The following is a 15,339-nucleotide window of genomic DNA, read 5'->3' on the forward strand; positions in this document are numbered from 1 at the left end:
TTCCTTCCTTCCTTCCTTCCTTCCTTCCTTCCTTCCTTCCTTCCTTCATCCCTTTCTTCCTCTATCCTTTCCTTTTACATTCCCTTCTTTCTTCCTTATAGTATTTTGTTTCTTGTAACCCAGGAATGAGATAAAAGAGAGCTTGGACCTCTAGCTGGAAATCTGGGCTGTGTTGACAGTGGGGAGTCTGGGTTGTAACTACAGGCAGCATCCTGGATTTTCTTCCACTGTTGCTCAGATGTTTTTGCTGTGGGCCAAGCAAGTTTTCTACTAGCCACGCAAGTACTTGTCCTTAGGAAGGGAGGAAAGAAAGAGGTGGGAGATTTTCCTATAGCCGTTGAGGGTCTCTTGGGAGAGGCAGAGATGGGCTAAAGTTTCTCCTGACCTGGATTTACTTCTTGTTTTGGTTGCAGGCCTTGGTTTTGGTGGTCGTACTGGGATGGGTGTTTGTCCCTATTTACATCAAGGCTGGGGTGAGTAGCCACTCTTTTTATTTTTTATTTCTTTCTTTCTTCTCATTAGCAAATACAAATGTGTGAATTTGATCCTTTTGGAGGCCACAGGGGACAGAAAATAATCGGGGTCTGCTTTCATCCCTATACAACCCCTCGGATATCAGGGAACCCCACAGAAGAGGGGGAGGAAAGATTGTAGGAGCCAGAGGAGATGGAAGCCACCAGGAGAACATGGCCCACCAAATCGATTAAGCAGAGCTCACATGCTCACAGAGACTGAAGCAGGAAGCACGGGGCCTGCATGGGTCTGCACCAGCTCCTCTGCGTATATGCTGTGGCTGTTAGCTTGGTGTTCTGGTGGGACTCCTAACTGTGGAGCCAGTGTGTCTCTGACTCTTTTGCCAGCTCTTGGGACTCTTTTCCTCCTGTTGGACTGCCTTGTCCAGCCTCCATATGAGGACTTCTGTCTAGTGTTATTGTATCTTGTTTGGCTGTGTTTGTTGTTTCTTGGAGGGCTGCTCTTTTCTGAAAAGAAAGAAAAGGGAGGTGGGGAGACCTGGGAGGAAAGACTAGTTTACGGTAGTTTACAGTGCATTGGCAAGAGGAGTGGAGGGAAGGGAAAGTGTGGTCAGGACATACTATATGAGAGGAGACTCTATCTTCAATAAAAAATGGAATAATTTAAAAAAAAAGAAGTATCTAGGAAAAATATAGCTTTATAAAGTATAAAGTCCATATACTTTTATTATGAAAAGACTGGATCAATTATAGGTAAGTAAATTGTAAAACATAAAAAAAAATAGCTCCTGATTGCCTGCAGGGGCATTAATCAGCCCCACTGGCTCCGTCCAGTCTAGGTTCATTACTCTTCCATTTAAGTGACTCTATTCAGATCCCCCTGAAGGACCCTGCCCCATCTCTCTGGTGTGTTCTTGCATTGCACCGCCATGGGCTTCAAACACAGCTGTTCACTTCCTCCCCTAGAAAGGAAACAGTTGAGAAAAAGAGCCATGTCCTCCTTCATTTTTATTTTTATTTTTTTAATTTTTATTTTTTATACTAATTACAGTTCATTTACTTTGTATCCCAGCTGTAGTCCCTTTCCTCATTCCCTCCCAATCCCACCCTCCCTCCCACATTTCCTCTCTGCCCCTCTCTAAATCCACTGACAGGGGAGCTCCTCCTCCCCTTCCATCTGACCCTAGTTTATCAGGTCTCATCAGGACTGGCTGCAATGTCCTCCTCTGTGGCCCAGCAAGGCTGCCTCTGAAAGACTCTATGTAGCAGTGGATCAAAGCAGATACTGAGACTCATGACCAAACCTTGGGCAGAGTGCAGGGAATCTTATGAAAGAAGGGGGAGTTAGTATGACCTGGAGAGGACAGGAGCTCCACAAGGACCAAATATATCTGGGCACAGGGGTCTTTTCTGAGACTGATTCTCCAGCCAAGGACCATGTATGGTTATAACCTAGAACCCCTGCACGGATGTAGCCCATGACAGCTTAGCATCCAAGGGGGTTAAGGGGAACAGGGAATGTCTCTGGCATGGACTCAGTGGCGGGCTCTTTGCCTCTCTCGCTCCTTCTTCATTTATGAATGACATCACCTCCTGTTTCTGAGCATGTGGCTGATCAAACATAGCTTTGACCTCACTTCCTCAATGACACACATAAGCACCTCCTACATATAAGTGTATGCGTTGGAAACTAAAGGTGAGTGGCATAGGGCAAATTCTACAGGATACACCTTCTGAAGGCCCACTGATTGCTGCTGGCACATTGGTCCCAGGAGACAACAGGCTAAGGATATAGGGAGCAAGACAGGAAGTGTGGTCGGAATTTGCAGAAGGTAACTGGCAGAATATTTGGGGAGGCCTTCAGCTGCAAGCCTTGGTATTGTCTGTGTAGGGCAAGGTGAGAGTCATAGTCAATCTGGACAGCTGCTTCAGTGCATTGGCAAAAGGCTACCGTTGTCTTATTTGCAATACATGCACTGCATAAAACATACATATAAACATAGACACACACAGAGAGACAGACACACACGAACACAAACGCCCATTTGCACGCGCCTCCCTGGCACGCGCCTGCCTCTTTAGTTGTGTCCAGTCGTGTTTATTAGAAAACACGGGGGAACTCTTCATATGTGGAACTGAGTGATGGGGCCCCCTAATTCTGCCTTTCAGGGCGTGTGGACCTGAAATTGGCCAACGCCATCCTTTGTAGATTTCCTGGACTAACAGGGTGTGAATCCCTGACCACACTTCCAAGGCTCTGACACCAGAACAGATACCATCGGTCTGCCTGCTCCGGGCTCTCTGTTCACGTGGGCTCCACTTCATCCCATGCAGGTGGTGACAATGCCAGAGTATCTGCGGAAGCGGTTCGGAGGCAAGCGGATTCAGATCTACCTTTCCGTCCTGTCGTTGCTGCTCTACATTTTCACCAAGATCTCAGTAAGTGCACTGCGGAGGGCAGAGGGCGGAGGGCGGGGTGGGCTTGGGGAGGAGAGGCTGGCTCCTCACTCTCCTGTGCATTCCGCCAAGAAGCCACCGGAAGTCTCTGGACTAAGCCTTCCTGCTCCTGCAGAGGAGGTCCTGTTCCATGCGTCAAGGGGCCAGCGGAGCTCAGTGGGAGCCCTTGTCCTCCACTGTGGTGCAAATTCACAGGCTGCTGAAAGTCCAGCAGAACTTCTCTGAAGAGAAGACAAAAGAGGGGTTGAGATGCCATTGAGCGGTCATTCCCACCTCTGGATGTACATCCAAAGGGAACGGGAGCAGCATGTAGAAGAATCACCAACTCCCATGTTTACGGAAGCCTAGTTTACAACACTCAAGACACAGTCAACAAAAGTGCCCATCAGCGAGGGAATAGATGGAAGCCTGGGACATTCATTCCCCCCCACCTCCCCTCCCTCCACATACACCCCACACCTCCCCACATACACCCCACACCTCCCTCACTCCCCACATCCATCCCCAGGCCACTGCCTTAGAAAGAAATCTCATCACTTGACTGTATAGGGGAATATGGAGGCATTATATTAAATGAAATAAACAAAGCATAGAAAGACAGATGCTCAAGATCTCACTTCCATGGGAGATTTTAAAGGTTAAGCTTATAGAAATAGATTTTTAATTTTTTTTTTAATTTAAATTTTCTGTGTATGGGTGTTTTGCTTTCTGACTCTCCCTACCTCACCTCTTGTGTGTGTGTGTGTGTGTGTGTGTGTGTGTGTGTGTTTATGCACATTCTTGTGCACATACTCTTGGTACCCCAGCATTTGGTCCCCTGGAACTGGAGTTATGATGGTTGTGAGCTGCCATGTGGGTGCTGAGAATTTAATCTAGGTCCTCTGGAAGAGCAGCCAGTGCGTTTAACCTCTAAGTCATCCCTCCAGCCCCTAGCATGTTTTTGTTTTTACTTTTGAGGCAGTGTTTCCTGTGTTCATAGCCCAGGCTGGCCTAAAACTAGTGATGCTTCTGCTCCAGTCCCGCAGGCCGTGGTTACATGTGTGTGAGACCTGGGAAACGTACAGAATTAAAACAGTGGTTACCCCAGCAGTCAGGGAGGCAGAGGCAGGCAGAGCTCCATCAGCTTAGGTTGGGACAGCCAAGGCTACACAGAGAAACCCTGTCTTGAAAAGCCAAGAGAGGGAGGGAGGGAGAGGAGGGGGAAGAGAGAGAGAGAGAGAGAGAGAGAGAGAGAGAGAGAGAGAGGCTTGGGAGATGCCCTAGAAGGAATAGGGTACCGAGAGGGAACTGTGTCTTAGTCTAGCTGTGAGCTTGTGAGTGCATGGGAAAGGGTGCATAGCTTTCCTTTGGGGCGGTCAGCGTTCTCAGGTTCACAGTTCAAGCTGGTGAAAGTCTATCGGCTGCAGTTGCCATGGAAAGGGTACTCTTTGCCCTAAGGCCTGTATAGGGGAGCTCATATAAATAAACTAGTGCCAGGCCTTTTTTTCCTGCTCATCTTATCACCTCACCTACTTTCAGGTTACTGATTAAACCTCCTTGGACTGCAGAGCCCCCGGGTAGTCAGGGACCAGCCCCTCGAAGCCCAGCATGAATGAAGGAGCCCGGTCCCCAGCGGTCACCTTGTCTCACATTTCCCGGTTGAGTTGTGCGCAGTTGCAGGCTGCCTCCTGTGCGTGGTTTCTGAGGCTCCTTGCTGCAGGCTCTGGACATAATACTTGTTTCACTTACTCATTAGACAACGATTCCAAAGATGTCCTGAAAAACACAGGAAGGTGCCTTGGAGCCGCTCTAGTTCCCACTGAGGGCTTTCCTGCTCTGTCTCTGGTTCTCATCCAAGTTGTCATCCTGTAGGGCTGGGGATGTGCATTTTATTTTCAAGTCATGCAAGAGAAAAATGAGTCCAAGAGAGGTCAGGTAATTTTCTCAAAAGCCACACAGCATGGGCTGGGGAGCCGGCTGGGTGTGTAAGAACCCCAGCCTGGAACAGCTGCTCAGGGAGAGAAATGTGAGCGACCCAGAAGGTGAGAACCGACCTGGAAAGCTTCCTCTGACTTCCCTTCGTGAATGCGCACACACGCACACACACACACACACACACACACACACACACACACCTGTCAAACTCTGTGATTAAAAGCCTTCTAGGTTTAAAGTTTGCCATGTCACGATTCTGCCCTGTGCTTAGGTAAGATGAGGCCACAGAAAGACGGAAAGGGTTAGAGTGTCTCGTCCCATGTCCTAGGCTGGAATTTACAGGTGGACAAACCATGCAGAGAGGGCACGGGGCCTGTGAGGCTCCACAGGAACAGACCTGGAGTGAGACACCCAGATCCTGACTCCCAAATCTTCTCACTGATGTCCTTCCTGTCTGTGAATAGTACATTCCTCTAGAGACAGGTCAAAACTCAGCCCCAGGAGGAATGGCAAGGGCACCGAGGGCAGACGGAGGCCGTGGAAGGACTGTGTGCAGGAAGCATCCGTGTCAGAGCGGGTGTTCGAGGACGGCGAAGGAAGGGTGTGTGCGCAGAAAAGCCAGACCTTGTCCTTATACATCTGTTGGCGTTGGGTTCACTTTGGGTCATTTGATGGCATTTTAAGAAAGATCACAGTGATGTCAGCTGCTCCTGTCGGGGGCCTGATGTTCAGGGACACAGCACTCCTGGGCACAGAGTTACTTCCCGAAGCACAGCGGTAAAGATTTACGTTAAAAAGGGATTAACCAGTGTGTGTGTGTGTGTGTGTGTGTGTGTGTGTGTGTGTGTGTGTGCGCGCGCGCATGTGTGCGCGCGCGTGCGAGTGCTCTTGTGTTTGTGATAGATGAGAACAGAGCGGGAAGCCTTGTTAGACCCGTATCTAGCAGGGAATCACCAAAGCCCTGCCAGGAGGGATTTGGTAGGTGTGTGATAGTGAAAGAAGAAGGCGCAGGGGATTGGGGGCACAGGCTAGCAGCAGCAGCCAAGAGCCCCCCTTGTGGCTGCCATCTTGTGGTCATGGCTCTTTGTCACTCCATGAATTTTACTGGCGCGTTTGAACACCTGGCGCATCAATCTGCGAGACGCATTTTGTTCGGTGAGATTTCCTGACATGGTGGACCTCATTCAAATACGTACAATCAGTTGAGATAAAGCTTCAGATTTTATGAATCACGTGACAGCTGAACGTCCTGGTTTTTATTTCCCGGAGCTGTTATCGCAGATCATGACTGCAATAAACTTTTTACAGCAACCGCGCTGTACGTTTTGGATCCTTGGGTAAAGATAAAAGCTTTTGCTTTGCTTAATGTCTGATGCTTATGACCTGGGCTGTTCACTTTGACAAATGGAAAGAGAAATTTGAGTAATGAGGCTTCTCCATAGGAAACCTCATCTCCTTGCCAGGCAGGACTTACGGGGTGCTCAGACACATCTTGGTTAGGATCAAAATAGTCCAGACATACACACAAACACACACACACACACACACAATCCCAGGATTTGGCTAAGCATGGTAGTGCATGCCTTTAATTTTAGCACTCATATTTTAGCATCTGTGTGTATGTGTATGTGTGTATGTGTGAGTGCATGTGTGAGTATGCTTATTTCTGTGTGTAAGTGTGTGTATATATGTGTATGTATATGTATATCTGTGTATGTGTGTATGTGTATGCACTCAGAGGCAGAGGCAGGCAGATCTCCGTGAGTTCAAGGCCAGCCTGGTCTACATAGTGTGTTTCGGGACATCGAGGCCTACGTAAGAGATACCTGGTCTCAGAACAAAAAAGCAAAAAACAAAAAAACAAAAACATTCAAGCTTCTGAGCTAAGGTCATGTGACCTGCCTAAGGCTTTGTTACTCTCCGAGACTTCCCGATAGAGTCCATGTCTTATTGGCCCCCAAGGGTGCCGTGGACACAGTTCAGCCCACCTCTCATGAAAATGGTGCTCTTGGGTTGACTCCAACTTTTTATCTGATGCTGTAAACAAGGTCTTATTGGGAATCCCACAAAGCACGAGCCTGTGTACTTGTGTTGTATTTGGCTGTGCTCTGCTTTCAGCAAGTCTCCGGCAGAGATGAGCGTTGAAGACCTTCCCTCCCCATTGTTGCGTGTCTGTGTGCGTTACCGGGGATTGAGTCAAGGGCCTCGGATACGCTAGGCTGTCCCCCTACCGCTGAGCTATTTAAATTAAAAAGTTTTTGAGACAAGTTTTCACCTAAGTTGCCCAGACTAGCCTTGGACTCTCTGTAGTTTTGGGGCGATGATCTTCCTGCCTCAGTGTCCCTGGCGGTTGGGATTATAGGCCAATGCTATCTACCATACCTGGCTTTCTACCTCATTCTTTATGGAAAAGGACTGTCAGGTCTTGGCTCAGAAGGATGTACTTTTGCTTCCTAGCCTTCACACAGTTTCTCTCCTTCCTTCCTCTCTGTCTTCCACCCTTCCTTCTCCCCTTCCTCTTCCTTCCTCTTCTCTTCTTTTATTTTGTTCTTCTCCTCCTGTCTTGGTTTGTTTCTCTATCTCTTTTCTTTTAGCGCTAACAATATCTTAGCACAGGAACAATCTGGGATAACCTATGAGACATAGTGAGGATTTGAAGGGCTTTTTTTTTTTTTTTTTTTTTTTAAATCAAGGCTGGCAGTGTATTCTCTAACTCATCCACCTATCTTTACAAGTGAAAGAAAAAAACCTTCCCCAAACATTTTATACATATGAAAGTACAAAGGCTAATACAACAAGCACTTTTCTACCTCTCAGACTTTATATATCTAAACTTATTTTAAAAAGAAATAAATCAGGACTTATGAACCCTTGATCCCAGTTCCCTCTTTAAAAAGTGGACACTCTTGATAGAGTTTTCCAGTCTATGATTTTATATTTTCACTTATACATACACATATTATCTCCTATCAATTAAGAACATACGGTTTTAAAATTTCTGTATCATCTTTGAAAGCATAAGGAAATAATGGCATTTAAGAATAATTTTAGACAGAGAAAATATCTGCAATCCTACGAATTATATACAAACACATTCCTGTTTTGGTCTTGTCCGTATTGTATCTATGGAGTTATGATAAAGACATGCAGGGTACAGGTCAGGGGCTGCACACTTACCTATTGTGTACAAGGTCTGGGTTCAGCCTCCAGTACCATATGAGCCGGTATGCACACATGCCCACGTGCTCACACACACAGAGGCGCACACAGACACACGTGCATACAGATACACACATATAGAAATAGACATGCTATGTGTTGCCTTCCCCCTTCTTTAACCATCAAGTTATAAATATTCTTTCAGTGTTTTTCTCCACAGTCACCGCTGTCAGAGGGTAGACAGCGTTATTGTTGATACCTATCTTTCAGCAAAGCATTTAGAAATCACAAAAGCAGACAAAAAGTGGCTAGTTTGGGCAGTTTTGGTGTTTGGTTTTGATGTTTGGCAGAAATGTATGTTTTCTTCATTTGTCTTTGTAACATTAAAAAAATTTTAATTAGAAGCTATAAACGGAAAAAAAAAAGCTTTAAAGTTCCTAGGTTTAATTCAAACAGATCCGGTTTGGGGAAGGGTCACGTACATTCTGCCTGGATGGTTGTGTGCCAAGTTTTCCTTTGTGAGAAGTTGTCGATTGAAGGTAGCATCTTGGTTGAGGATGGGAGCTCCTGTCTCCTCCCACATCTCAGCGCTGGAATTCCATGTGTTTTGTGCCTCTGATGGCCCTCTGCATGCTGCCTCTGTGAGTTCATATGTACAACAATCTTCTTGCATCTGGAGAAAACTGTTTCCTGGGTATTATCCATCCCCGTACTTTATAATCTTTCTGTCTCCTCTTCTACATAGTTCTCTCACCCTTAAGGGAGGGGTTTGATGAGGGCATCTCATTTAAAGCTGAGTATTCTGAGGTCTTTTACTCTCTGCACACTGTCCATTCGAGGCTCTCTGTATTAGCTTCTACTTACTGTGGAAGGAAGCTTCTCTGATAATGGTTGAGGGAGACCAACCATTGTGTCTGGGTTTAGCAGAATGTTGTTATAAGTCATTTTACAGCTATGTTCCTTTGGCAGAACAGCAGTATTTGGTTTTCCGCTGGGTCCGTGACCCAGCTAGTCTCAGGTTTTTGGCAACTCAAGAAGTTTCAGGCATAGAGTCTATCTCTCGGAGTGAAGCAGAAACCCAGTCAGAGTGTTTGGCTGCTCCCACAACTTTGGTGCCGCTAGCGTACCAGCACATCACGCGGGCGGTCACCATTGTAGACGGAAGGTTTACTCCTGGGCCGATATTCACCTTTCTCCTCTAGTAGAGTGCAGAGTGCCTTCAAGTTCCATAAGCCCTAGTCGACAGGGGTAAAAGCTCTCGTCAGGCACCAGCTCCGCTTCTCCATGTTCAAAGAGTTACGCAGGTGTTGCCTTCAGCAAGCAGGCCTCACCATCGGTTTTTGGAGAGAAACCCAATAGCCTGGGCAATAACCGGAGTCGTTTGGGACTTCCCACGGGTTTCCCTTTGGCCAGTAAGAAGTAACCCATTCTTGGCACTGAAGGTTTCACTTGGTAGTAAGAGATGGCGAGTTGGGACTCTGTCTCCCCGTTGCTTACACACTCAGGAGCCTTGTGAAGACACAAAACTGGAAGCCGTGATATATATTCAAAGCACCTTTAATGTAAAAAAAAAATAATAATAAATGAAAATAAAAAGGATAAAATTTTAAAAAGAGAGAGAGAGAAAAGAAAAGGCCCTGATACAACATTATGAAGCAGGGAACCTTCAAAGATGCTGCGGAGTTTGTTTTCTGTTGGCTGTCTACTGGGCAAGTGACCTACCCTTAAAGAGGAGTTTGTTTCCCTGAGACAAAACTAAATTTTCCCTTGTAAGTCGTCATCATCGGATAGCTTCCGGGTTAGGATGGGACACGTGTCCACTTCTCCTTCCTAGGACGCTATTTGGTGCAGACCTGTGCAGGCCTCTGTGAGTTCATACCGTAAGTAATGCTGTGTTTTAGGAATCCTCGTTTCCTTGGTGATCTCCATCTCCTTGGGCTCTTACCCTCTTTCTTCCTACTCTTCTGAGAGGTCCTGTAAGCCCCGAGGGGAGAGATTTGATGGAGACTTCCTATCTGTGATTGTTTCAAGGTCTCCCACTCCTTGCGCTTGTCCAGTTGGGGGCCTCTGTGTTTGTTCCCTTCTGCTGCAGATGGAGACAGCTGAGTAAGGCATTTATCTGTGAGTACAGAAGAACTAAGGTCGTTAAGAGTCGCTCACTAGCTACGTTCTTTCAGTTGAACAGTGTTGTTTGGTTTCGCCCTATCTGGTGTCGTGGGTTACTTAGTCTCACCCAAGCAGCATTGGGTGTGGGTTCCAGCTTCTGGAACCGGCTTTCAGTCAAATCAGGTATCGGTTGGTAACTCCCGCAAGCTTTGTGCCACTATTGCAGTAGCAAATCTCGCAGTCAGGACATTCTTGCGGATGGGAGGAGTGTAGCTAGATTGGTGTTTACGTTTCTTCTTTGGTAGCACGCAGAGTACCTTCTGGTACCAAGCACACTAGCCCATAGCGGTGAAGGCTCTGTTTGGACATCACCTCACCTTCTCCAGGTTCAATGAGTTGTGTAGGTGTTGTCTTCAGCAACAGGGCCTTGCCGTCAGCTTGTAGAAAACAGCCTATAACCTTGGGAATAGCCTGGATGGTTCTGGGGTTTCCATGGGGTCCTCTTTAGCCAACAGCTCAATTAGATCTGATCTGTTCCTGGTATTGGAAGCTTCATTTGGTGATGTCAAGTTGGGACTCTATACTTCCCCATTATTTGGCAGTTTTCTTTAGATCGCTTTTATTTATGTATGTAAATGCTCCTTAATTTTATCTGTCTCTCCCTGCATTCCCTCTCTCAACCTCTTCTCCCCTGCCTCTCCCACTTGACCCTCCTGTTCTAGTCCTCATCCATCCATAATTATCTCTTCTATTTCTCTTTTTAGAGAGTATCTATCTGTTCTCTCTAGTCCCTTACTCTGTACCTACCCTCTGTGGTTCTACGGATTGTGGTCTGGTTGTCATGGACTTAACAGCTAATATCCACATATAAGTGGATATACAGCAAGTTTGGTTTTCTGAGGTCTGGGATACCTCACTCAGAATGATATTTTTATAGTTTCAGCCTTTTGTCTGTAAATTTCAGACTCTCACTTTTTCAAACAACTGAGTAAAAGGTACTACTTTTTTTTTTTCTTTCAATCCATTTCTTTGTTAATGGGCATCTAGGATGTAATAATTTCTGGCGATTATGACTAGAGCGGCTTTGAACATGGTTGAGCAAGTGTCTCCATGTGTGGTAAGATGAAGTGTTCTCATGCCCGAGAGTGGTATTGCTGGATCTTGAGGTAGATTGACTCTTATCTTTGTAACGAACCAGCACACTGATTTCCACAGTGGCTTAAAAGCTTGCACTGCCACCGGAATGGATGCGTGTACTCCTGCGCCACATCCTCGGCATGATGTTTTATTGATTTTTTTTTAAATTTTTGAGTTCTTTATATATTTTGTATATTAGCCCTCTGTATAATGTATCTTGGTAAATATCTTTTCCCATTCTGTAGGCTGTTGTTTTGTCGGAACAATAGTGTCCTCTGCTGTATAGAAGCTTTTCATTTTCTTAAGGTCTCATTTATTAATAGTTGATCCTGGTGCCTGTTCTAACGGTGTTCTGTTCAGAAAGTCTATTTTCTGTGTGAGTTCAAGGCTATTCCCTGCTTGGTTCTATCGGATTCAGTGCATCTGGTTTTAGGTTGCGGTCACTGACCCATTCCGGCCAGTTTGAAATTGTTTTGTGTAAGATGAGAAGTACGGGTGTATTTGCATTCTTTTGCATGTATCTGTCCGCTTTGAACAGGTCCATTTGTTGAAGATGTCTTTTTTTCCAGTGTGTATTTCTGGCTTCTTTATTTAAAAAAAAAAAAAAAAGAATTTCAGGTGTCCTTAGGTGGGTGGATTCATGTCTGGGTCTTCAATTCCACTCTATTGATCTGCGTGTCTGTTTTTGTGCCAATGCCATGTGGTTTTTATTAGTAACCTCTGGGGTACAATTTGAGTCAGGGGTGGTGATCCCTCCAGCAGTTCTTCTATTATTCATGATTGTTTTAACTATCTTGGGTGTTCTGTGTTTCCATATGAAGCTGAGAATTGTCCTTTCAAGTTCTGGGAAGAGTTGTTTTAGAATTTGATGGGGATTGCGTTGACTCTGGAGATTGCTTTTGGTAGAACAGCCATTTTTTTTCCTTATATTAATCCTATTGATCCATGAGCATGGGAAATCTTTCTATCTTCCGGTGTCTTCTTCAGTTTCTTTATTTGATGCCTTAAAGGTTTTGTAATACAAGTTGTTCACTTGATTGGTTAGAGTTAACTAAGATATTTTATATTTTTTTTTGCAGCTATTGGGAAAGGTATTGCTTCCATTTCTTTCTCAGACTATTTTTTTTTTAATTTGTGTAGATGGAAGTTTTCGTGTATACTGATTTTTGTGAGTTAATTTGTTATCTAGTTACTTGTTGAAAGTGTTTATCAGCTGTACGAGTTTCCTGGTGGAATTTTTAGGGCCACTTATGTATACCGCCATATCATCTGCAAATAAAGTCACCTTGACTTCCTCCTTTCCAATTTGAATCTCTTTGATCTCCTTCAGTTATCTTAGTGCTTTAGCTAAGACTTAAAGTACTATATTGAATAAACAGGTATGGAGGGAGTGGACCTTCATTCATGTCTCGTTCCTGAATTTAGTGGAATTGCTTTGAGTTTCTTTCCATTTGAGTTGATGTTGGCTATGGGTTTGCTGTAAACTGCCTCTATTATGTTGAAGTATGTCCCCGTATCCATATTCTCTTCGGGACTTTCACTCATGAAAGGTTTGGGATTTTGTCAAAGGCCCTTTATGCGCCTATCAGGTCACCATGTAGTTTTTGTCTTTGAATCTGTTTATCTAGTGGATTACATTTATCATTATCATATTGAACCATCCCTGCATCTCTGGGAGGAAGCCTACTTGATCGTGGTGGATGATCTTTTTGATGTGTTCTTGGATTCAGTTTGCAAATGCTCACTGAATTTTTCTTTTTTCACAAGGAAAATTGGCCTATAACTCTCTTTCTTTGTTGAGTCAGGGTTTCTCTTTATTACAGAGCCCTGGCTGTTCTGGACTGGCTTGTTTGACCTGAACTCACAGAGATCCACCTGCCTCTGCTCCCTGAGCGCTGGTATTAAAGGCATGCACCACCACACCCAGCTTGTTTTAACTTTTGCATTAAGAAAATTATCTTTTTTTTTTTTTTTTAATTTTCCAACTTGGTGGAGTACAGGGTTTTAAAGTATGTCCTCATGATTCTCTGAATTTCTTCAGTGTTTGTTCTTATATCCCCCTTTTCATTTCTAATTTGTTAATTGGATCATCTCTTGGCCCTTTAAGAAACTTGAATAAGGGTTTGTTAATCTTATTGGTTTTATCAAAGAATCAACTCCTTGTGTCATTGATTCTTTGTATTGTATTTTTTTTCTTTCTATTTTACTGATTTGTGCTCTGAGTTTGCTTTTATCTTGCCAACTACTCCTTTTGGGTGTGATTTCTTCTTTTTGTTCCAGAGGCTTCAGGTGTGCTGTTAAGTTACAAATATGAGATCTCTCTAATGTTTTGATGTAGGCATTTCGTGCTATGAACCTTTTAGAGCCATCTTCATTCATTGTGTCCCATAAATTTGGGCATCTTGTGTTTTCATTTTCTTTTAGTTCTAGAAAGTCTTTTATTCCTGTCTGGACCTACTTTTCATCCAATGGGAAGTTGTTTGTTCCCACGAATTTCTAAGCATTCTGTTGTTTCTGTTTCAAAATGGTGGTCCAGTTTCAAAATGGTGGTCAGATAGGATGAAGGGTGTTATTTCAATTTTCTTGTATCTGTTGAGACCTGCTTTGTGCTTGAGTATATGATCAACTTTAGAGAAAGTTCCTTGAGTTGCTGAGAAGAAGGTATATTCTTTTGTTTTGGGGCAAAGTGTGGACCGGCTAGGTCCATTTGGCTTATGAGCTCAGTTAACTCCAGCATTCCTCTGTTTAGTTTTTGTCTCGATGGCCTGTCTGTTGGTGAGAGTGTGTATTAAAGTCACCCATTCTCAGACGTAAGGGTCAATGTGTGATTTCAGACGTAGTGGTGTTTCTTTTATGAACTATGGTGCTCTTGAATTTGGTGTATGATATTAAGAATTGCAACATCCTCTTGGTTGATTTTTCCTTTCATAAGTATGTAGTCTCCTTCCATGTCTCTTCTGATTGGTTTTAGTTTCAAGTCTGGTTTGTTAGATATTAAAATGGCTATTTAAACACCACCAAGCCTGCTCTTTAGTTCCATTTGCTTGAAACATCTTTTTTTTAATCTTTTACTTTGATGTTATGTCTATCTGTGATGTTGAGGTGTGCTTTTTTGATGCAGCAGAAGGATGGGTCCTGTTTTTATATCCGTTTTGCTAGTTTGCATCTGTTTATTAGGGAATTGAAACCACCGATGCTGAGAGTTGTCAGTGAGCATGTTTTTTGATTCCTTTTAATTTGTTAGTGTGTGGATTTTTTCTCCCTTTCTTTTGATTTGCTGGTCTGATATTATTTATCCCTTGTGGTGTGTGTGTGTGTGTGTGTGTGTGTGTGTGTGTGTGTGTGTGTGTTCAGCCTCTTCAGGTTGAAATTTTCATTCTAGCACCTTCTTTAGGGCTGGGTTTGTAGATAGATACTGCCTAAATTTGATGTTTGTCATGAAACATTTTCTCCGTTCAGTGTAATTGAAAGTTTTTGCGAGGTTGGTGGATGGCAGAGGACAATAGAGGTGGGCTAGGCAAAGGGACGGAGAGGTACCCCGGGAGAGAGCTAACAGATTATCATCAGGGCTATAAGCAGAACCCCCAGGGAGCTGAGGTGTGGTGGGAAGAGGGTCTTCTGAAAATAGGTTTCAGTTGGGCAAATAATTGTTCAGAGAGACAGGGATAAAAGGGTTAGGGGGATCCTGGGTCTAACCCAAAAGCTGAAGACTCCAGTGAATAGAGTTAAGAAGGGAGGCGAGCCACCTGTCAAAAGATTGTTCCTGGGCTGAGGATGAGAATGGAGAGACAGTATGAAGGAGAGGAGAGACGGTGTGATTCTCCTACCTAAGTCCCTGTCAGGTGCGGCCAACAGATAGCCTAGGTAGAGAGCGTTCCTAGATATCAGTGGCACAATGGGATGAGGGGAGGGAGGAAAGCTGGCTTCACAGCGACGTTTTCTTATGTGTTTTAATGACCATGTTGTTCATTTCTTCCTGGTCCCATTACAGTGCTCATTCCTCTCCTCAGCCCCCCAATTCTTCCCTGTGGGTCTTCTTTCTTTCTTTCTTTCTTTCTTTCTTTCTTTCTTTCTTTCTTTCTTTCTTTCTTTC

The 15,339-nt window shown here is 44.5% G+C and overlaps 1 protein-coding gene across 1 annotated transcript in view; it reads left to right on the plus strand.

The window, feature by feature from the left end:
- Positions 1–15,339, plus strand: part of Slc5a1 (solute carrier family 5 member 1) — a 72,569-nt gene that overhangs the window by 34,645 nt on the left and 22,585 nt on the right. The window contains exons 4-5 of the mRNA XM_055623913.1: positions 414–473; positions 2,808–2,912. Coding sequence (XP_055479888.1) covers positions 414–473; positions 2,808–2,912 — 165 coding nt within the window. The remainder of the gene's footprint in view (positions 1–413; positions 474–2,807; positions 2,913–15,339) is intronic.

The sequence above is a fragment of the Psammomys obesus genome, unplaced genomic scaffold, assembly GCF_907164565.1.
Source record: "Psammomys obesus unplaced genomic scaffold, mPsaObe1.curated_primary_1811, whole genome shotgun sequence".
Taxonomy (NCBI): domain Eukaryota; kingdom Metazoa; phylum Chordata; class Mammalia; order Rodentia; family Muridae; genus Psammomys; species Psammomys obesus.